Below are 24,138 nucleotides of genomic sequence, written 5' to 3' on the forward strand. Positions count from 1 at the left end.
ACATCTGGCTCTCTGCTCGGCAAGGAGCCTGCTTCCCTCTCTCTCTCTGCCTGCCTCTCCGACTACTTGTGATTTCTCTCTGTCAAATAAATAAATAAAATCTTAAAAAAAAAATACCTTCTTTAAGCCTGTTATTACCTAATTATAATTACACATACAACTGGTGTTTCTCTTAAAATGTGTAAGTACTGTTTGTTCACCCGTCCTTTGGTGTAGGCCCAAGATGTTTTTTTGGCCACGAGCTCATGGTTTAGAAACATGTATCCTCATGCTTACATCCGGTGCAATTCCTACTTTCTTTTTCTTTTCTTTTCTTTTTTTTTTTTTTAAAGATTATTTATTTATTTATTTGACCGAGACCTCAAGTAGGCAGAGAGAGAGGAAGGGAAGCAGGCTCCCCGCTGAGCAGAGAGCCCGATGCCAGGACCCTGGGATCACAACCTGAGCCGAAGGCAGAGGCTTTAACCCAGTGAGCCACCCAGGTGCCCCCTGTTTTCATTTTTAATTTCATTTTATAGTTAAGTGAAAAATTAGACATGTGTGAAGCAATTTGAGTACAGAATTTTATATTTTTCAAGGATTTTTCCATAATCCTTGGGGAACAGCAGCTCCCTTTGCATTCATGGTTTATTTTATTTTATTTTTTTAAAAGATTTTATTTATTTATTTGACAAGGAGAGAGATCATAAGCAGGCAGAGAGGTAGGCAGAGAGAGGGGGGAAGCACGGAGCCTGATGCGGGGCTCGGTCCCAGTACCCTGAGACCATGACCTGAGCTGAAGGCAGAGGCTTAACTGATTGAACCACCCAGGCGCCCCACTATAAGATAATTTTAAAAGAGACATAAGATTTTTTAAAGATTTTTATTATTTATTTGACAAAGATCACGAGTAGGTAGAGAGGCAGGCAGAGAGAGAGAAAGGGAAACAGGCTCCCTGCTGAGCAGAGAGCCCAATGTGGGACTCGATCCCAGGACCCTGAGATCATGACCTGAGCCGAAGGCAGTGGCTTTAACCCACTGAGCCACCCAGGCGCCTCAAGAAGTAAACTTTTAATAAGAAAGATGAACTTCGGGAAACGTTGCTTATGAAAACTCGTTTTTTTCCTTCCTCTTTTAGAAAGTGGCAGCAGCATTGATACGTCTGTTAGTTTTGGAGAATATATTTCTTATACCATCACATGATATATATCTCTTAGTAGGAGCATATATTAAATACCGAGTTGCAAAAATGGTGCAGGGAAGAATGACAGGTAAGGTGATTTATCTTTTCCTAAGATGAACATTTCCCAGCTCCTTCCTGCTGACAATAAGAGAAGCAACTCCCATCTTTTTTTTTTTTTTTTTTAAAGATTTTATTTATTTATTTGACAGACAGAGATCAAAAGTAGGCAGAGAGGCAGGCGGGCCGGGGTGGGGGTTTTGTGGGGGAAGCAGGCTCCCTGCTGAGCAGACAGCCTGATTTGGGGCTTGATCCCAGGACCCTGAGATCATGACCTGAGCAGAAGGCAGAGGCTTTAACCCATTGAGCCACCCAGGTACCCCGAAAAGCAACTCCATCTTATGTATACAAATACTTCTTTGTGTTTTTAGATTTTGTGATAAAGTATTCCTTAATTGCTATATTTGAGATAATGCCATGCAGAGATTGTCCCCATGTCTTGAACAGACTAATGCTTAGCCTGGTGCCTATAGGCATCTAAATTCTCTGTTAAAACCACAGCCAAATATTTACTAGATTTTGTACGGCAAGTGAGGACACTTTACCAGAAGGGACTTGAATGATATTTGTAGAAATTGTTTCTTGAGAAACTCAGTTTATTCACTGAAAACTTAACACCCCGTTGACCTTAGAAGTCCCGTTGAGTTTATAAAGTGTGCATTGGCTCCATTAGCCTTAGTCCTTTCCTTCCTTACTTAGTGGGGATCTTTCTCAATACTTTCAGTTCACTGGTTATTAAGAATGCAAGCATTATCAATGATAAACTCATATAGTAACCACCCCCCCACCCCGATGGCTAATGTAAAAATTTATCATAGGGGGAAGGAAAGTAGAAGCAGATCATACTCTTACTTAGGCCTGCTTCCTGATTTGCCTCTTATAATCCAACAATACGTTGTTGTCTCTTAGAATGGCTGCTCTTGTTACATTTATAAAGTATCTTTCATGTCTTACAGAGGTGGGATTTCCCCTAGAACACTATACACTGGAATTGCAAGATGACAGAGTTGCATGTAATTGGTCTCTTTCTAAGGAAAGAACTGGTCTAAAGACTAGCTCTAAAGTGGCTTTACTGGATGAGAAAAGAGCTATGGTGACCGCTATTCAACTGGGCCAAACTAACCTTGTCTTTGTCCATAAAAGTATCCTTTTCAAGTTTTACTGTCAGTCTGTTTCCCTGAGCATGCAAGACATGTTCCTTGGTAAAATAATTTGTTAAGATTAACTTATTTTGTATAGGTTTTATTTTTAACAAAGAACTATAAATTATTATTGTCAGAATTTCTAACAAAGGGAAGGTGAGGAAAAGAATAGTTGGAACATGGCATCTGTTGACTTCGATGCTTATTTGCAACCTCAATGAAATTATAATTAGACTGGGAAAAGCAGCTTAAGGAAACTTCTGTGAATTTTGTTTAATTTCATTTCCACATGAATATTTTAGAAAAGATGGTGTGGTATTGTCTGCAGTAGATGCTTAATTAATATTTGTTAAATTGAGTTGAGGGTAATTTTTAAAAATTCACTAAACCTGCTATGTAATGACTGAACAAAGAGAGATTTAGAGCTCTGTTATAGTCCAAGAAAACAGAACGAAGGTTTATTTATTTTTAAAAGATTATATTTATTTATTTATTTGTCAGAGAGAGAGAGAGCGAGCATGAGCAGGCAGAGCTGCAGGCAGAGGCAGAGAGAGAAGCAGGCTCCCCGCTGAGCAAGGAGCCCAATGTGGGACTCGATCCCAGGACCCTGGGATCAAGACCTGAGCCGAAGGCAGCAGCTTAACTGACTGAGCCACCCAGGCGCCCCCAGAATGAAGATTTAAACAAAATTGAAATATTTGGACTCCATTTCTCAATGTTTTATTTTGAAATATGTCCTGTTTTTGAATATTTGAATCTGACAGAAATTAATTCATTTAGCAAATATTTATTAGAATCCCACAATACGTTCAACATTGTTCTGAGTGCTGGAGAGGCGGACTGCTAGTTGACTCCGGGTAGGTAGGGAAGTCTTCTCTGAAAGGTGCCCTGCAGCAGTGGGTCGCGCAGATACCTGGGCGAGAGAGCTCGGGGAGGAGGAGACAGCGGTTGCCGAGCTGGGGAGGCGGAACGTGCCTGGCTTGGTTAAAGATGAGCAAAGATGGCAGTGAGGCCGAAGTGCCGAGAAGAGGGGCAGAGTAGGGGAGGTGGTGAAACGGGGGAGCGAGGGGGTTATGTGGCACCTAGCAGGCTAGAAAATACAGTATTGCTTGTGTCATCATATTAGCGCCTTATATTACTTGTCTAAAACATATTAAGGAGGGTTTTGGGTCCAAAGTTGTTTGTTTTTTAGTCATTTTAAGGTGCATAGGACATTGGTCAACAGATACAAGAGTACTTACAAAACTGACTAAGTCGTTCAATATTAGAGCCCCAGCTGTGTGTCAGGTGCTTCCCTGAATACCCCAGGCAGACTTATATGACCTTACCCCCCGCCCCAATATTCTCAGGTCATATTGTTATTTATTCCAAAGTAGTAGATATTAAAATACAGTATACTTGGGCGCCTGGGTGGCTCAGTGGGTTAAGCCTCTGACTTCGGCTCAGGTCATGATCTCAGGGTCCTGGGATTGAGGCCTGACATCGGGCTCTCTGCTCAGTAGGGAGCCTGCTTCTCCCTCTCTCTGCCTGCCTCTCTGCCTGCTTGTGATCTCTCTCTCTGTCAAATAAATAAAATGCAGTATACTTATCTATTTATATGTCTTTCTTGAGGATATGGATGGTGATAATCATAATTTCTTCCAGCACCTGGCTTAGGGCGGCTGGTGGTATTGTTCGTAGAGCCTGGGCAGAGAACAAGAGAAGCAGCAGGTTTAAGGGAAAAGAAAAGTAGGTCACTTTTTCACAAGTTAACCTGAAGTACCTGTGGGATAGAAATGCCAGCAGATATTTTACTTATATTTTTAAAAAAGATTTTATTTTGTTTATTTATTTTATTTATTTGAGAGAAAGTGTGTGCCTTAGAGAGCACGAAGAAGGGGGAACAGAGATAGGGAGAGGAAGCAGCAGACTGCCCACTGACCAGGGGGCCTAAGGCGGTGCCGGTCCTAGGATTCCTGAATCATGACCAGAGCCAAAGGCAGACACTTAACCGAACCACCCAGGCACCCCCAACAGACACATTTATTATGCATCTGGAGGAGCAAGATTCAGAATAAAGATAGGTACTTGAGAGATCAGGTTATAGATCGGTAACAGTTGAAGCTGTTGTCGTAGACAAAAGTCCCCGAGAGTACATCGAGTTAAGATGAGAAGACGAGCAAAGACCAGCTTTTAAGGTTCATGTGGAAAAAGAGGAATTCTTTTTTTTTAAAGATTTTATTTATTTATTTGAGGGAGAGAATGAGCTGGGTGGGGGAGGGACAGAGGGAGAGAGTCTTAAGCAGACACTGTGCTACGTACGGAGCCCGCACAGCAGGGCTCAGTCTCATGACCCTGAAATCATGACCTGAGCCGAAATCAAGTTGGACACTTAACCTACTGAGCCACCCAGGTGCCCCGAGACCTGAGAACTTTTATGATATAAGAGAAACTTGAACATGTCTGCAAGGTAAACAGAAAGATGGCACAGATGTGGGAGAAAGGAGGGTCCGTGCATGTCAGAGCAGGTTTCTGAGGGGTCAGGAAAGGAGTTCCAGAACACATGGAAGGGTTGGGTGGGAGGTCTTTTATTCTGACAAAGGGGGAAGGATTAGTGTAGCGATCCGTCCCAATCTGTTTCCTGGTCTGTAAAAGTGGAGGGAATGTTGTGTCTTTGAATTTCCTTCTAGCTCTTACATTTTTTTTTTTTTTAAAGATTTTATTTATTTATTTGACAGAGAGAGATCACAGTAGACAGAGAGGCAGGCAGAGAGAGAGAGAGAGGGAAGCAGGCTCCCCGCTGAGCAGAGAGCCCGATGTGGGACTTGATCCCAGGACCCTGAGATCATGACCTGAGCCGAAGGCAGCGGCTTAACCCACTGAGCCACCCAGGCGCCCCTAGCTCTTACATTTTATGAATGTTAGATTAGAGTACATATCAGAACCAAACCTAGATTGCCACAGAGGTGCCTGTACAGTCTCTAAAAGATTTGTTTTAATGACTAGATAAAAGTAATCTTTAATTGACATGTCAATTGTTTGTATATCAATAGTTCATTTGGAATTTTGAGGCAGTTTTAAAAGTTCGATCCCTCAAGTGGATTAAATATTACTTTACTTCCATTATCACAATGGGTTACAGTAGTGATAAATTGTAATCTAGTGCATGGCTGAATTACTACACTTCCTAAATTAGTGTACTTAGAATGATTGAGTGTTTTCTGTTCAGTTATCTCAGTTTTATGTTTTTTCTTAGCTTTTGGGTGTAGTATATTTTAATTTTTTTTTTTTTTTTTTATTCACTTGACAGACGGAGATAACAAGTAGACAGAGAGGCAGGCAGAGAGAGAGGAAGGAAAGCAGGCTCCTGCTGAACAAAGAGCCCGATGCGGGGCTCGATCCCAGAACCCTGGGATCATGACCCGAGCCGAAAGCAGAGGCTTAACCCACTGAGCCACCCAGGCGCCCCTGGGTGTAGTATATTTTAGAGAGGGAAGTATATTCCTGGAAGTATTCCAGGAAGTATATTCCTGATTCTGTATAGAACAATAACAGAATAAATTTGTATTTTTGCTAGAAATTAACTAAAGGGGTAGTGGGTAATATGGTGTCTAAGTGACTAGCAGTATCTTTCATGACAAAGAGAAAACATTTGGTAATAAAGATTTACCGTAGACAACGGACAATCAACTAGTAACTTTTTAAAATTGTCTGCAGAGCCTGAGGCAGACTGCTGGGCTGGGGGCAAGTCCCTTCCCTCCCTCCCCGGCATCACCACTGTCCACTTCAACAGCCAGAGTGATGCCACTTTGTCCTGCTTTCCATAATGGGCCCTCAAGTAAGAATTTACTTGAAGGGGCGCCTGGGTGGCTCAGTGGGTTAAAGCCTCTGACCTTGGCTCAGGTCATGGTCTCAGGGTCCTGGGATCGAGTCCCGCATCGGGCTCTCTGCTCAGCGGGGAGCCTGCTTCCTCCTCTCTCTCTGCCTACTTGTGATCTCTCTCTGTCAAATAAATAAATAAAAGTCTTTAAAAAAAAGAATTTACTTGGAGAAAGAGTTCTGCAGCTAAATGAATACTAAAAGCATGGAGAGTTATCTTTTTGTATCATTTCATCTTCCTTAAATTTGAAATTCAAGAATACCTGATTCCTATTATGACTGAGTTCCTCAGACTTTTCTCAGAAATGTACTCATTGTTTTGCTTTCCAAAGGATAATAAAAGATAGGATATTTGTTTGTTTCTGTTTGTGCATTTATTATCTTTTTCTTCAGTAGCTCACATTTGGCTTTTCACCCAATTCTGATTCATATGATTTCCTTAAGCAAAAATTAAGATGTCCATATGCGATCTGTGTCTGGACTCCCAAATTGCACAGTATATGTTGTGGAGCCTGGATTTTTAGGTATTTATTTATTTATTTATTTATTTTTAGCAAAAGGTCTGGGGAAAGAAGGGCGGGTGGAGAGGGAAGGAGGAATCGTAAGTGGCTCCGTGTGCAGCTCAGAGTCCAACTCAGGGCTCCATCTCACAAGCCTGAGGTCACGACTTGAGCTGAAAGCAAGAATCAGTCACCCAGATGACAAAGCCACCTAGGTGTCCCTGGAGTTTTAGGTATTTTTAGATAATGATTTTCAGAAAGCTGAATAGCTTTGGCTATTTCATTAAAATGAGTGCATTAGATACTAGAGTACTTCTTGAGCCTTCAGACGAGATCGGGCGCGTTCAGGGTGGTATGGCCGTAGACCTTCTTGAGCCTTCAAATTTAACTTTCCTTTGACATGTTTCCTCACATTGTTATGGCTCCATGCTGCCTGCAAGAGTGAAGCATCTTGAAACATTGTGGAAAAAATGTGAAGACAGTATTGGGTGCAATATTGGGTTAGAAAGAGAGACTTCATACAGAGAAAAAAGAACACTGATGTCCTTAGGTCATATCAAACTGGTCTGACTGAAAGAAGCTGAAATCTTGCCTGACACAGTATGAATGAGCAAAACTGTGATTTGTTTTGTAAACAGATGTGAGTGAGAGTGTTTCTTTATACTTGAGATTAACTTAATTAAGCCAGGATCTTTAGAATTCCAAATTATTCAGTTTGATGGAGGGAGCTAAATGATCAAGCTTAGAAATAATCTCCATCTATTTTTTTTTTAATATTTTAATTATTTATTTGACAGACAGAGATCACAAGTAGAGAGAGAGAGGAGGAAGCAGGCTCCCCGCTGAGGAGAGAGCCTGATGTGGGGCTCGATCCCAGGACCCTGGGATCATGACCTAAGCCAAGGTCAGAGGCTTAACGCACTGAGCCACCCAGGTGCCCCATCATCTCCATCTATTAGCGAGTTTTACTCACTAAATAGTTTTTGTAAGTTTGTATTTTTTAAAAAGATTTTGTTTATTTATTTGACACAGAGAGAGGGGATCATAAGTAGGTAGAGAGGCAGGCAGAGAGAGTGGGGAAGCAGGCTTCCCTCCAAGTAGAGAGCCTGATGTGGGGCTCAATCCCAGGACCCTGAGATCATGACCTGAGCTAAAGGCGGAGGCTTAACCCACTGAGCCTCCCAGGTGCCCCTGTATTTTTTAATTCATTGTAGAAAATGAACGTTCTCTTCTGATGTTTTTCATGAGACAGGCAGAGGGAGAAGCAGGCTCCCCAAGGAGCAGGAAGCCTGATGCGGGATTTGATCCCAGTGCCCTGGGATCGTGACCTGAGCCGAAGGCAGACACTTAACCATCTGAGCCTCCCAGGTGCCCCAACGGTGGCGGCGGCTTGGCCCAAAGGGCGAGGTTCCATCCAGACTTGAACTCGGATCTCTGGAGTCAGAGTCCAGTGCTCACCATTACGCCATGGAACTGCCGCTTCTGATACTTTTGTTGCTTGATTTATATACAGGTTTCACAGTTCAGCCTGGAGACCGGTGGAGTCTAGAGGTGGGACAAGTGTATGTCATTACAGTAGAAGTGTTTGATAAAAGCAGTACAAAGGTCTATATTTCAGATGTGAGTGTCTCTTGTGTTTTTCCAGCCCCATGTATAGATAACTTCTTTTTTTTTTTTAAAGATTTTATTTATTAATTTGACAGAGAGAAATCACAAGTAGACAGAGAGGCAGCCAGAGAGAGAGAGAGAGGGAAGCAGGCTCTCCGCCGAGCAGAGAGCCCGATGCGGGACTCGATCTCAGGACTCCGAGATCATGACCTGAGCCGAAGGCAGCGGCCCAACCCACTGAGCCACCCAGGCGCCCCATATAACTTCTTGAGTGGGCCACCTTTCTGGCTAGGAAGGCTTTCTTTTTTTTGCTTCTAGGCTTTACTTTTAAAGTTACAAAAAATTTTAAAAAAATAAAGTTACTACTTTATTAGGATTATTAAATAGTTCTGTCCTTTAGGAAAGCTAAACTGAAAGTAAAATACATAATTCAGTCAGAATTCTAGGAAAGAGTTGAAGGGAAGGCCAGAACGTTTTGGAGGGTATCTCATTCTAGGACTCCCTTGGAGTTGGTCACTTCTGTTTGGCAGTGGTGCAAGGAACAGTGGAGTCCCAGAGGACAGTACCGCACTTACACTCCAGTGCCCTTTGGGGTTTTTTTCCCTGAAAAAATGTTAACTTATGGAATGGCAAAAATTACACCAAAATATATATAAACTTTGACTCTATTTCTGATCACTTGCCATTAATGGATCGTTCAAATACCATTTTAAAATTACCTCTTTCCAACTTAGCATTTCCATGAGGAGAGTGAAAGTTTTGTTTTTATTTGTCCCCAGAGAGCATAGCTACACTTTTAATTTTTTTATGCTTTGGGATTAAGCTGGCCATCGGGAAAAAGCAAACATCTCAGTTTTGTGTCCCTATTGGGCTGATTCACAGAATCTCAGGATCATGTACCAGTTCCGAAGGGAGTACTTTGAGGAGCAGCTCACTACTGTGAATGGGTCTTACCACGTAGTCAAAGCCTTGAAAAGTGGTGTCGTGGTGATAAATGCATCCCTGACTTCTGTCGTCTACCAGGTAGGAATTACAAGGACAGTCTTTGAAGCCCCCAGTACTGGTGAGGCTCAGCTGACTTACTGATGTACAGGGAGACACACGGTCTGTCGCACCCGCCTTTCATAAACTTGAAGAGGAACTGACGACCAGTACCCTCGGTCGCTCGTACCCGTGCAGAGTCTCTGTTGCCGTCTTTGTTAGTGCTCACGACTGCATCTGTGCTTGTTGGTGGACATACCATTTGAGGTTCTTTAAAAAATTATTTCATGTGTGCGTTTCCATGTGTTGTCAGGCTTACGTAGAGTACTTTTAGTCTGAAGATCCAAAGGGTTAATACGTCAGTTTATTTAGCCGCGCCACCAACACTGAACTTTCTACGCTTCCATTGTTTCACTCTTGTAAATGCCATAACTGAGTTTCTTTGTGCTACATTTAGTACAGTACTGAACGCCGTGTCAGTCTCAGCGTCTCTCAGACCCATTTCTTAGTAACCCCACAGTGTCTTTTTTTTTTTTTTTTAAAGATTTTATTTATTTGAGAGACAGAGTGAGAGAGAACATTGAGCAGGCTGAGGGGCAGAGAGAGCAGTACATTTCCTGCTGAGCAGGGACCCCAGCGTGGGGCTCAATCCCAGGACCATGGGATCATGACCTGACCTGAAGGCAGATGCTTAACCAACTGAGTCACCCAGGAGCCCCGAGAAATGAACAGATCTCTATACGTTGATTTTGTATTCTGCAACTTTACTGAATTCATTCATTAATTCTGGCAGTTTTTTTGTGGAATCTTTTTGAGTTTTCTTTTTTTTTTTTTAAAGGTTTTATTTATTTATTTATTTGATAGACAGAGATGACAAGTAGGCAGAGAGGCAGGCAGAGAGACAGGAGGAAGCAGGCTCTCCACGGAGCAGAGAGCCCGATGCGGGGCTCGATCCCAGGACCCTGGGATCATGACCTGAGCCGAAGGCAGAGGCTTTAACCCACTGAGCCACCCAGGCACCCCTTGAGTTTTCTGTATATAGTATCATGTCATCTGCAAATAGTGGAAGTTTTACTTCTTCCTTACCAATTTTTAAAAAAATATTTTATTTATTTATTTGACAGAGAGAGATCACAAGCAGGCAGAGAAGCAGGCAGAGAGAGAGGGGGAAGCAGGCTCCCCACTTAGCAGAGAGCCGGATGCGGGGCTCGATCCCAGGACCCCAAGATCATGACCTGAGCCAAAGGCAGAGGCTTTAACCCACTGAGCCGCCCAGGCACCCCACCCCTGATGCATTTTTGTTGTTGTTGTTGTCGTCTGATTACTGTGGTACTACTACTAGTACTGCGTTGAATAAAAGTGGTGAGAGGGGTAGCTCAGATGGTTAAGTGTCTGCTTTGGCTCAGATCATGATCCTAGGGTCCTGGGATTGAGCCCTGTATTGGGCTCCTTGCTCAGCTGAGAACCAGCTTCTCCTTCTCCCTCTGCCATTTCCCCTGATGATGATCTCTTGCTTGTGTTCTCTCTCTCTCTCAGACAAATGAAACCTTTAAAAAAAAAAAAAAAAGCGGTGAGCGTAGACATCCTGGTCTTGTTCCTGACCTTAGGGGAAAAGTTCTGTTTTCCCCCACTAAAGATGATGTTAGCTGTGGGTTTTTCATAAACAACCTTTATTATGTTGAGGTATATTCCCTCTAAACCCACTTTGTTGAGGGTTTTTATCACGAATGGATGTTGTACTTCTCACATGCTTTTTCTGCGTCTATTGAAACAATCACATAGTGTTTTTTTTTAAGATGTTATGTATTCATTTGAGAGAGAGTTGTGAGTGGGGGAGGGACAGAAGGAGAGGGTGAATACTTAAGCAGACTCCCCACTGAACATGGGGCCTGACGTGGGGCTCAGTCATACAACCCTGAAATCATGACCTGAGCTGAAACGAAGAGTCAGACACGTAACTGACTGAGCCACCTGGGCACTCCTCACGATAGCACCGTTTACTTACTTCGTTTATAGAAAGAAACTGGTTGAGTAATTCATTAGCACACCATTTGCTGATGCTTTGAATATGAATGGGTTATAATAACAGTCCTTATAAAATCTATTTTGTTCCTTTTTTCCCCCATTCTTATAGAATAAAAATATTCAGCCTATAAAATTTCCAATCATACATCAGCAAGAAGTGAATATATATTTTCCCATCAAGCTTACACCCGACTTTCTGGCATTTCCTCATCATCCTATGGGAATATTATATCGGTATAAAGTGCAGGTATGGTGTCCTATTATATGAGAATTTACAAAGAGATAAGTTAGTTTCTCTGTTAATTTAGTTTATTGAAGTTTGGTTAATGTTAATTTTTATTTCTCCCTGATCCTAATAATATAATTCAGTTCCTGGTGATAACAAAGTCATGTTCTTGAATGCTGCCGTAATAAGACTTGCTGTACTTTCTGTCTCTCTTCCCTGTATCCTTTACTTGGGACTTTTGTAAGGTTTTTGTCAAGCTCCCCTGTGCTCTTTTTAACATTTTGTGAAACTTCCAATTACATAGCGTCCTTTTAGTTTCTCTTACTCATTTAGCTACTTTACTATAGCATCACAGCTTTTTTTTTTTTCCTTTAAAGATTATTTATTTATTTATTTGGCAGAGAGAGACACAGAGACAGAGGGAACACAAGCAGGGCAAGTGGGAGAGGGAGAAGCAAGCCTCTGGCCAAGCAGGGAGCCCAATGCAGGCCTTGATCCCAGGACCCCAGGACCACAGGACCCTGACCTGCCGAAGGCAGACGCTCAAATGATTGAGCTACCCAGGCGCCCAGCTTCCTTTTTAAAAAAAGATTTACTTAATTATTTGACAGACAGAGATCACAAGTAGGCAGAGAGGCAGGCAGAGAGAGAGGGGGAAGCAGGCTCCCTGCTGAGCAAGGACTCCCCCCACCCCCCATGCGGGGTTTGATCCTAGAACCCTGGGATCATGACCTGAACCGAACGAAGGCAGCGGCTTAACCCACTGAGCCACCCAGGCGCCCCTACCTTCTTTTTTTTTCTTGAAGTTTTATTTATTTAAGTAATCTGTACACCCCACGTGGGGCTCAAACTCATGACCCTGAGATGAAGAGTCACAGGCTCTTCCGACTGAGCCGACCAGATGCCCCAGCAGCACAGCCTCTTGATATGTCTATAAATCATTTGTTATATATTTTTATTGTTATTATTTATTTTTAAGATTTTATTTATTTATTTGAGAGAGACAGACCATGAGCTGAGAGAGGGAGAAGCTGACTCCCTGCTGGGCAGGGAGCCCAATGTGGGGCTCAATTTCAGGACCTTGGGATCATGACCTGAGCCGAAGGCAGACACTTAACTGACTGAGGCACCCAGGCGCCCTATTTATTTCTGACTTCTTATTTCACCAGATTTTACATCTTTACCTAAAATCCATTTTCCTCCTTTGGCAGTTAAACATAAAGTTATATTTTTTCACAGGTAGAGGGTGGCAGTGGCAGCTTCACTTGGATCTCTTCCAATGACACGGTAGCCATGGTGACCACTAAAGGAGTGGTGACTGCAGGTCAGGTCAGAGGGAACAGTACTGTTTTGGCCCGAGATGTACAAAATCCCTTTCGATATGGAGAAATTAAGGTAAACAACTCTCCAAAGAGCCTTATTATCATACCCTGAGACACTGCTGTCTTAATTTAAGTACAGAACATGTTTAAAAGTCTTTCTAGTCCAAATTGGGTATTTGAAAATGATACTTAAATTCATTCTGGAAGTACAACTTAAATATTTCTGGACCTGGGTTGAATCCTGCTTCACTTAATAGCAAGTTTCTGAATGGGTGTTTTTGTTTCCTTGTCTCTAAAATGGGAATAATGATAGTATCTACTTCAAAGTGTTATTGTCAGAAGAAAATGAGATAATGTTTTACCTCATTGCTTGGAATATATTCAATACTTAATATTATCTATTTTTGTTACTGTGTTTTGTCATTATTATATATATATGACCTTCATAGTAACATTATTTCTGGTCTCATATTTGCTTGTCAATCTTGTTTCTAAAAGATTGAAAACACTTTTCAGTGTATTATACAACCACATTACTGTTTTTTCCCCACTTCTAATATATGTTTATGTATGTTGTTGTTCCCTGAAAAACGTCGTGTTTTGTTCAGTGAACATGTACTGAGTACCCTTAAGACGTATCCCACCGTGCCGGGTATCGTAAGACATTTAAACAAACATAACATACATGTCTACTTTAAAGAATCTAAATTATTTTTTTTAAGATTTTATTTATTTATTTGACAGAGAGAGACACAGCAGGAGAGGGAACAGAAGCAGGGGGGAGAGGGAGAAGGAGAAGCAGGCTTCTTGCCGAGCGGAGAGCCCGATGTAGGGCTCCATCCTAGGACCCTGGGATCATGACTCGAGTGGAAGGCAGACGCCTAACGATTGAGCCACCCAGGCGCCCCTAAAGAATCTAAATTCTAATAGGAGGATCTAGTCACATGAAGTTAAATAACACTTTAAGGAAATGATATGAGTTATTTTAAAGCAGTATATGATTGAGAGCTAATTAAATTGTATAATAAAAGTACTATTAGTTTATAAAATAAATATCATTGTAGATATGACTAGTCAGAGACTATTATGAAGAGATGAGAACTTGAACACGACTTTGAAGGACAGAACAAAACTAAGACCTAATGGTCAACGTCAAACTGCTAATTTTTTTTTTAAGATTTTATTTATTTATTTGACAAAGAGAGATCACAAGTAGATGGAGAGGCAGCAGAGAGAGAGAGAGAGAGAGAGAGAAGCAGACTTCCTGCTGAGCAGAGAGCCCCATGCGGAACTCGATCCCAGGACCCTGAGATCATGACCTGAGCCGAAGGCAGCGGCTTAACCCACTGAGCCACCCAGGCGCCCGAAACTGCTAATTTTTTAATAAAGTTTTATCAGAACACAACCGACTTCATTCATTTATATATGGTCTCTAGCCACTTTCGAGACACAATTACACAGTGGGGGGTTGCCACAGAAACCATGTGGTCCCCAAAGCCTAAAATATCTGCTATCTAGCCTTTTCCATAAAACATTTGCTGATCCCCTACTGTAGACAGTGGGGGAGGCAACACAGGTTTTTCAGGTTAATAATATGATAAAACTTGTGTTTAGAAAGTATCTAATTATTTTTTCCATCTGACAACTTAAGATTTTATTCATTTATTTGTTCGAGAACACAAGCAAGGGGGAGAGGCAGGCAGAGGCAGAGGGAGAAGCAGGCTCTTCACTGAGTGGGAGCCCAGCACGGGACTCTGGGATCATGACCTGAGCCAAAGGCAGACACTCAACTGACTGAGCCACCCAGGCACCCCAAACATAACTTTCTTGAAAGATTAATTTCTTTTCTCTCCAGATATATGTCCTAAAACTGAACAAAATGGAGCTGTTACCGTTTCATGCTGATGTGGAGATCGGCCAGATTATAGAAATCCCCATTGCAATGTACCATGTAAATAAGGAGCACAAAGACGTCATTGTGTTCACAGACTGCTCTCATTTATTGTTGGATCTGAACATGGATAAGCAAGGAGTCTTTACTCTTTTCAAGGAAGGTAAGAGTCAGCCTTTTATTTTCTCCTTTCCTCGTCATTGAATGAGAGAACCAATCATCGATTCAGAAAGTACAAATTATAGTCTAAATTCACACATTACCTTTCTTTACAGTGCTTTTTAAAATTCTGTCTACTGCCTCATTATAATGTAATTTAGAAACAAAAGCCCACCAGTTGATGGGGCACCTGGGTGCCTCAGTGGGTTAAGCCTCTGTGTTTGGCTCGGGTCATGATATTGGCGTCCTGGGATCAAGCCCTGCATTGGGCTCTCTGCTTGGCAGGAAGCCTGCTTCTCGCTCTCCCCCTGCTTCTGTTCTCTTTCTTGTTGTGTCTCTCTCTGTCAAATAAATAAATAAAATCTTAAAAAAAACACAACAACCCAGCAATTGAATAACATGTTCAGAGAAGTGTTGTGGCTATTGCTTTAGCTTGTATGAAGGTTTTGAGCTCTTTTCCTCTTTCTTTAAATATTTCATACCTCTTTCTAGGATGGATATGGGACCATTCTTTTTTTTTTTTTAATTTACTTATTGGAGAGACAGAGATCACAAGTAGGCAGAGAGAGAGGAGGAAGCAGGCTTCACGAAGAGCAGAGAGCCCGATGTGGGGCTCGATCCCAGGACCCCGGGATCATGACCTAAAGCCGAAGGCAGAGGCTTTAACCCACTGAGCCACCCAGGCACCCCAATATAGTACCATTCTTAAATTTGTTCAAAAGAGTATCTTTTTCTAATAAAAGGAGAGTGTGAACAAGCTATCCCTAAAGACCAACATCATTTCCTGTGATAGCATGTGTGACCCTGACTACTATTGTTCTTTAGTAGTAACAGCAGCAGCAGTAGATAATCTTCCCTCAGCCTTTGCTATTTGCTATGCTCTGTTCTGAAGACTCCTCATGTATTAGCTCTTTTAATTCTCACAATGCGGGCACCTGGGTGGCTCAGTGGGTTAAAGCCTCTGCCTTCAGCTCAGGTCATGACCCCAGGGCCCTGGGATCGAGCCCCGCATCGGGCTCTCTGCTCAGCTCTCTGCTCAGCGGGGAGCCTGCTTCCTCCTCTCTCTCTCTCTGCCTGCCTCTCTGCCTGCTTGTGATTTCTCTCTGTAAAATAAATAAAATAGTTAAAAAAAAATTCTCACAATGCACCTATAGTTTGGACTTCTGCCTTGCCCCTGCTAAGTAATACCTCTGTCCTCTTCTCAGTTCTCAAGGTGTGTCTCCTAATTTTTAGGCCCTCACTATCTCTCATCTAAAATATAACAGGATCCTCCTAACTGTTGCTCACCTTTGATAATCTGTGGCTACAAAATGGACTTTCATGAAACTCATCCTTTTTTTTTTTTTTTTTTTTAAGATTTTATTTATTTGGGCGCCTGGGTGGTTCAGTCTTTAAGCGGCTGCCTTCAGCTCAGGTCATGATCCCGGGGGCCTGGGATCAAGCCCCACATCGGGCTCTCTGCTCAGCAGGAAGCCTGCTTCTCCCTCTCCCTCTACCCCTGCTTGTACACTCTCTCTCTCTCTGTCTCTCTCTGTGTCAAATAAATAAAATCTTAAAAGAAAAGGTTTTGTTTATTTATTTGACAGAGAGAGAGCACAAGCGGGAGTGTGGCAGGCGAGAAGCAAGTTCCCTACTGAGCAAGGAGCCTGATGCAGGACGTGATCCCATACACTTCACCACTGAGCTACCCAGGATCCCTGAAGCTCACTTTCAGTATTACATTTCGGCTCAAAAAATGTGAGAGGTTTGGGGCGCCTGGGTGGCTCAGTGGGTTAAGCTGCTGCCTTCGGCTCAGGTCATGATCTCAGGGTCCTGGGATCGAGTCCCACATCGGGCTCTCTGCTCAGCAGGGAGCCTGCTTCCCTCTCTCTCTCTCTCTCTCTCTCTCTCTCTGCCTGCCTCTCCATCTACTTGTGATTTCTGTCAAGTAAATAAATAAAATCTTTAAAAAAAAAAAAAAAAAAAAAAAAAATGTGAGAGGTTTTTCCATTGCCAGTGGAATAGAGCTGAAATCCTTTTAGTTTAATGTTCAAGGTATCTACAAGATAACGCAACTTACTTTTCATAAAAAAAATACTACTTTAGGGGCACCTGGGTTGCTCAGTGGGTTAAGCCTCTGCCTTCAGCTCAGGTCATGATCTCAGGGTCCGGGGATTGAGCCCCGCATCGGGCTCTCTGCTCAGCAGGGAGCCTGCTTCCTCCTCTCTCTCTGCCTGCCTCTCTGCCTACTTGTGATCTCTCTCTGTCAAATAAATTAATTAATTAATAAATTAAGGCAAAAGAAACAAAAGCGAAAATGAACTTTTGGGACTTCCTCAAATTCAAAAGCTTCTGCACAGCAAAGGAAACAGTCAAAAAAACAAAGAGGCAACCCACGGAATGGGAGAAGATATTTGCAAATGGCAGTACAGACAAAAGGTTGATATCCAGGATCTATACTGAACTCCTCAAACTCAACACACACAAAACAGACAATCATATCAAAAAATGGGCAGAAGATATGAACAGACACTTCTCCAATGAAGACATACAAAGGGCTATCAGACACATGAAAAAATGTTCATCATCACTAGCCATCAGGGAGATTCAAATTAAAACCACATTGAGATACCACCTTATGCCAGTTAGAATGGCCAAAATTAGCAAGACAGGAAACAACATGTGTTGGAGGGGATGTGGAGAAAGGGGAACCCTCTTCCACTGTTGGTGGGAATGCAAGTTGGTGCAGCCTCTTTGGAGAACAGTGTGGAGATTCCTCAAAAAATTAAAAATAGAGCTTCCCTATGACCCTGCCATTGCACTCCTGGGTATTTACCCCAGACATACAGATGTAGTGAAAAGAAGGGCCATCTGCACCCCAATGTTCATAGCAAAATGGCCACTGTCGTCAAACTGTGGAAAGAACCAAGATGCCCTTCAATGGACGAATGGATCAGGAAGATGTGGTCCATATAACTATGGAGTATGATGCCTCCATCTGAAAGGATGAATACCCAACTTTTGTAGCAACACGGATGGGACTGGAAGAGATGATGCTGAGTGAAATCAGTCAAGCAGAGAGAGTCCATTATCATATGGTTTCACTTATTTGTGGAGCATAACAAATAGCATGGAGGACAAGGGGTGTTAGAGAGGAGAAGGGAGTTGGGGGAAATTGGAAGGGGAGGTGAACCATGGGAGACTATGGACTCTGAGAAACAATCTGAGGGGTTTGAAGTGGCGGGGAGGTGGGAGGTCGGGGTACAAGGTGGTGGGTACTAGAGAGGGCACGGATTGCATGGAGCACTGGGTGTGGTGAAAAAATAAGGAATACTGTTATGCTGAAAATAAATAAAAAATAAATTAAAAAAAATTTTTTTAAAGTACTACTTCATACTTTGACTTCCTTCATATATGGCTCCAGCTAAACTATTTAAGTTAAAATTTCCCGTGTAGTCCTTCATATACTCACATGTATCGTGTTTATATTTCTGTCTTTGCTCAGTCATCAGTCTGACATACTGTCTTCTCTAGATCTACATCTTCCTTGCTCCCCAACTAGAAGTGATCATTCTGTTTTCTAGATCTCTATACTGCTCATGTTTTACTAATCCCTTAATTTATGTAAATGTTCAGTCGCCCCTTCCAAACTATAGATGCCTCGAAGTTAGGATCTTTGCTCATATTTGTATCTTCACTGAACATGAAATTGTGTCGTACACGGTATATATCTGTTAATAGAAGGAACAGGTTTTTATATCAATTTGACATAAACAACGTGAGCCTAGTAGTTAGTGTGCGAGATCAAGATTTTCTTTTTTAAGATTTTTTTTTTTAAGATTTTATTTATTTATTTGATTGACAGTTCATAAGCAGGCAGAGAGAGAGGAGGAAGCAGGCTCCCCGCCGAGCAGAGCGCGTGATGCGGGGCTCGATCCCAGGACCCTGGGATCATGACCTGAGCCGAAGGCAGAGGCTTTAACCCACTGAGCCACTCAGGAGCCCCTCTTTTTTAAGATTTTATTTATTTATTTATTTATTTGACAGGGAGATACACGGCAAGAGAGGGAACACAAGCAGGGGAAGTGGGAGATGGAAAAGCAGGCTTCCCGTGGCCAAGCAGGCAGCCCAGTGTGTGGCTGGATCCCAGGACCCTAGGATCATGACCTGAGCCAAAGGCAGACGCTTAATGACTGAGCCACCCAGGCGCCCCAAAATGTTTTTTAATGTATTAAAATTCTTATATTTCTGTAGACTGATCCCTTTGAGAACTGACTGCTTGTTATCCTAATGAAGTCTTTTTTTTTTTTTTTTTTTTTTTTTTTTGATTTGCAGGTATTCAAAGACCTGGGCCAACACACTGTTCTAGTATACATATAGCAGCCAAGTCTCTAGGCCATACCCTGGTAACAGTGAGTGTGACTGAGTCTGAGGAGTACTTGGAGAGCAGTGCCACATTTGCTGCTTATGAACCCCTAAAGGTGAGACATTTCATGGTAAGGGATTGACATATCTTTTCATGGAATCCACTGTGTCCACGTCAGAGGCTTCCCAGCTCTCTGTGAGGTCTATTAAAGATCAGTTATATTTGTGTTCTCTTTATGGACCAGCTCTGTCATCAAATCAGTATCAGGTATCAGGGAGTTTACGCCCTCATGTTTCTGCCACAGGAATATCTTTAAGCTGTATCAGCGAGTTTAGATATTCCCCTGGATTTCTTCTTTTTTCTTGAAATATAAAATATGGATAGTAAAGTATGTAAAGCACACTAATCCTAAGGTACTATTTGAATTTTTACCTGTGTGTATATTCCTGTAAACACAACCCTGAATAAGATATTGAGTATTAGTATGGCCTCTTTTGAAGAACTCTGAAAGAAAACTTTATTCAGAGAGGGACATTAGTTATTTTTAACCTTCATACTTAAGAATTTTCAGCACAACTATCATTATTTAGGGCCCTACAGATCGGTCCATGATAACTGGGACACTATGACAGATGGCGTTTCAAAACAAAAGTAGAGCCTTTTGTTTGCTTTCATATTTGAATCCTCCAGGAGCTAAAACTGATGTCTACAAGTTCTTGCTAATAGATACTGATAAATCCTGAGTCAGTGTTTCTTGGGATAAGGAGGCACCCATAGGGGGAAAAATTAACACTAACGAAAGAAGCAAGGTAAGTTAATTTTAAAATTTGCATTTTAAGTTGGCCTTATTACACATTATGTAGCAGAAGTATTAAACATACCGTTCAAGCACATTTCATTTGTTCTCAGTGGATGAATGATCTTAGTTGCCTAATTAAGTGAAAGTACTTGGCTGTGGCTCCTTGTTGTTTTATTTTATTTATTTATTTTTTAAAGATTTTATTTATTTATTTGACAGAGAGAGATCACAAGTAGGCAGAGAGGCAGGCAGAGAGAGAGGAGGAAACAGGCTCCCCGCTGAGCAGAGAGCCTGAAGCGGAACTCGATCCCAGGACCCTGAGATCATGACCTGAGCCGAAGGCAGCGGCTTAACCCACTGAGCCACCCAGGCGCCCTCCTTGTTGTTTTATTGGGTTTTTTATTTTATGATTATTCCGAACATTATTTTGTATTGTGTGTCAACAGATCAGATTTCCCCTGGACAAAAACCGCCCCTAAAGGAAAGGAAGTAAAATGATGATTTTCCTTTTCTTTGTAGTGCTTTGGTCGTATATTTTTCCCTTTACCTGCTTAAAAGAATATGTGTTTTCCATCTTTCTTATCAATATCGTGTTTCAGTACGTGGTATAGCTCTCAATTTGTCCTTTTACATATCAGTCCAATTCAGTTGATCTGGTTAATTTTGGACTATGTATCTAGGGAAAGGGAATAATCTCTGTCTTGCTTTCTCAGGGAGGCCTTCTGTGAAACTTCTAATTCTGTTTCTTCTACTAGAGGCTTGTATGGCACACTGTACTATGCCTTTTGGTGATGCCCATCATGTTCTTTATCTACTTCAAATCTGTCTTTCCCAAACCATGAGCTCCACTGTGACGCAAGATCTTATTTGACTTTTTATTACTATATCCCCAATGGGCCATCAGTGAATAGTTGTTGAATTGAATTATACGTACATTATTTAAGAGAATACTGCCATTAGACATAGGAATGTTTAATTTTTTAAAAAGATTTTATTTATTTATTTGACATAGAGAGAGATCACAAGTAGGCAGAGAAGCAGGCAGAGAGAGAGGAGGAAGCAGGCTCCCTGCTGAGCAGAGAGCCTGATGCGGGGCCTCGATCCCAGGACCCTGAGATCATGACCTGAGCGGAAGGCAGAGGCTTTAACCCACTGAGCGACCCAGGCGCCCCGGAATGTTTAATTTTAATAGCATTCAATAATAAATATGATTGACTAGTTCAGGAAAGAAATACTGGCATGATTTGTTTATATTTTTAATGATTGCTTAACTCTATACTTCATTTTACAACTTAGTCACTGTTGTAGATAGACACCGTGTGCCACATGAAAATAACCTATACTTTTATAATACTTTATTTTCTGAAGACAAGTTTGCTCATCTATAATAGGATCCAAGTTCTCTGTGTACTGGAGTGAATAATTCCAGTCTTGACTCTACCTCTTAGGTGGGAGTTCTTTGAGAAATGGAGTGAAGTATATAGATGTATTATTTTATTTTTTTTAAAAGATTTTATTTATTTATTTGACAGACAGAGATCACAAGTAGGCAGAGAGGCAGGCAGAAAGAGGAAGGGAAGCAGGCTCCCCGCTGAGCAGAGAGCCCGATGCGGTGCTCAACCCCAGAACCCTGGGATCATGACCTGAGCTGAAGTCAGAGGCTTAACCCACTGAGCCATCCAGGCACCCTATATTATTTTATATTTTTTGGACAAAAGTTCTTTGCTAACTTAATAAAATACCATTTAATGGATAAATTCTTAGAAACATGCAATCTTCCTGGGGCACCTGGGTAGCTCAGTCAGTTAATTGTCTGACTCTTGATTTTGGCTCAGGTCATGATCTCAGGGTTGTGAGATTAAACCTCATGTCAGGCTCTGAGTTCAGTGGGGAGTCTGCTTGAGATTTTCTCTCTACCTCACCCCCACCCCCTTCTTTCTAAAATAAATGAACCTTTTTTTTTTTTTTTTTTGGTTTGTTTGTTTGTTTGTTTGTTTAAATAAGGAGACATACAATCTTCTAGAACTGAATCAGGAAGAAATAGAAAATCTGAACAGAGTGATTGCTCTTAATGAAATTGCATTGGTAATCAAAAAATTGCCAGCAAACAAAAGTCCAGGGCCAGATGGATTCAGAGGTGAATTCTACCAAACATATAAAAAAGAGTTAATAGCTCTTCTCCTCAAACTATCCCCCAAAAATAGAAAAGGAAGGAAAGCTTCCAAATATATCCTATAAGGCCAGCATTATCTGATACCAAAACTAGACTAAGACACCGTGAAGAAAGAAGACTAAGGTCAATATTACTGATGAGCATAACTGCAGGTCTCCAGTGAAATATTAGCACACCACACACAACAGTATATTGAAAGAATCATTCACCACATTCAAGTGAGATTATTCCAGGAAAGCAAGGATCGTTCAGTATTCACAAATCAATCAACACAATAAGGGCCATATATGATAAAGCTACAGCTAATCTCATACTCAATCGTGAAAAACTGAGAGCTTTTCCTCTAAGATCTGAGAAAGACAAGGATGCCACTCTTACTACTTTCATTCAACATAGTATTAGAAGTCCTAGCTATAGCAATCAGACAAGAAAAAGAAACAAGAGGCTTCCATATTGGTATAAAAGTTAAACTGTCACTTTTTGCAGATGACCTGATACTACACGTAGGAAATCCTAAAGACACCCCCAAAAATACTAGAAGTAATAAATGAATTAGTAAGGTTGCAGGATACAAAATTAATACCCAGAAATTGGTGATATTTCTATACACTAATAATGAGGTAGCAGAAAGAGAAATTAAGAAAATAACACCATTTACAATTACACCAGAAAGAATAAAATACCTAGGAATAAATTTAACCAAGGAGGTAAAATACCTGTACTCTGAAAACCATAAAACACTGATGAAAGAAATTAAAGATGACACAAACAAATGGAGAGATACTCCATGCTGATGGATTAGAAAAATTAATATTGTTAAAATGCTCATATTAGCCAAAGCAATCTATAGATTCAACACAATCCATACCAAGATGCCAACAGCGTTTTTCACAAAACCAGAACAAATAATACTAAAATTTGTATGGGACCACAAAAGACCCCAAATAGCCAAAGTCATCCTCAAAGAGAAGAACAAAGCTTGGGTGTACCACAATCCCACATTTCAAGATATGCTATGGGGCGCCTGGGTGGCTCAGTGGGTTAAAGCCTCTGCTTTCAGCTCAGGTCATGATCCCAGGGTCTTGGGATCGAGCCCTGCATCGGTCATCATCTCTGGTCAGCAGGGAGCCTGCTTCCTCCCCTCTCTTTCTGCCTGCCTCTCTGCCTAATTGTGAGCTCTAGCTGTCAAATAAATAAAATCTTAAAAAAAAGATACGCTACAAAGCTGTAGTAATCAAAACAGTATGTTACTGACATAAAAATGGACACATCAATAAATGGAACAGACTGGAGATCCCAAAAATAAACCGGTGATTATACGGTTAATCAATCTTCACTGAAGGAAGCAAGAATATCCGGGGGAAAGGACAGCCTCTTGAACAGACGGTGCCGGGAGTCTGGACAGTCGCCTGCAAAGAACGACACTGGGCCACTGTCTAACACCATATACAGAAATATACACAAAATGGATTAAAGACCTACACGGGAGACCTTAAACCATAAAAATCATAGAAAGAGCATAGGCAGTAGTTTCTCTGACATCAGCCATTCGAACATTTTTCTAGATGTCTCCTGAGCAAGGTGAACAAAAGCAAAAGCAAACTATTGGACTACATCAAAATAAAGACCTTTTGTACCGGGAGGGAAACTACCACAAAAGCAAAGGTAATCTATGGAATGGGAGAAGATATTTGCAAATGATGTATCTGTTGAGGGGTTAATGTCCAAAATATATAAAGCACTTACACACCTCAACACTAAAAAAAACTTAAGTTTTTAAAAAATGGACAGAGAACCTGAAGAGACATTTTTCCAAAGAAAACATACAAATGGCCAACAGACACACAAAAAGATGTTCAAGATCACTCAGCATCAGGGAAATGCAAATCA

General features: G+C 41.5%; 1 protein-coding gene across 8 annotated transcripts in view; it reads left to right on the top strand.

Moving 5' to 3' along the window:
- NUP210L (nucleoporin 210 like) overlaps positions 1-24,138 on the top strand; it is an 86,819-nt gene that overhangs the window by 12,255 nt on the left and 50,426 nt on the right. For all 8 annotated transcript variants that reach the window (XR_009347372.1, XM_059145694.1, XM_059145696.1 and 5 more), the window contains 9 exons: positions 1,118-1,250; positions 2,176-2,361; positions 6,675-6,743; positions 8,233-8,339; positions 9,210-9,350; positions 11,443-11,580; positions 12,799-12,954; positions 14,737-14,935; positions 19,246-19,391. Coding sequence is in view for 7 of the 8 variants with exons in the window: in XM_059145694.1 (XP_059001677.1) it covers positions 1,118-1,250; positions 2,176-2,361; positions 6,675-6,743; positions 8,233-8,339; positions 9,210-9,350; positions 11,443-11,580; positions 12,799-12,954; positions 14,737-14,935; positions 19,246-19,391 (1,275 nt within the window). In the remaining variant the exon portion in view is untranslated. The remainder of the gene's footprint in view (positions 1-1,117; positions 1,251-2,175; positions 2,362-6,674; positions 6,744-8,232; positions 8,340-9,209; positions 9,351-11,442; positions 11,581-12,798; positions 12,955-14,736; positions 14,936-19,245; positions 19,392-24,138) is intronic.

Source organism: Mustela lutreola, chromosome 14 (genome assembly GCF_030435805.1).
Source record: "Mustela lutreola isolate mMusLut2 chromosome 14, mMusLut2.pri, whole genome shotgun sequence".
Lineage (NCBI taxonomy): Eukaryota > Metazoa > Chordata > Mammalia > Carnivora > Mustelidae > Mustela > Mustela lutreola.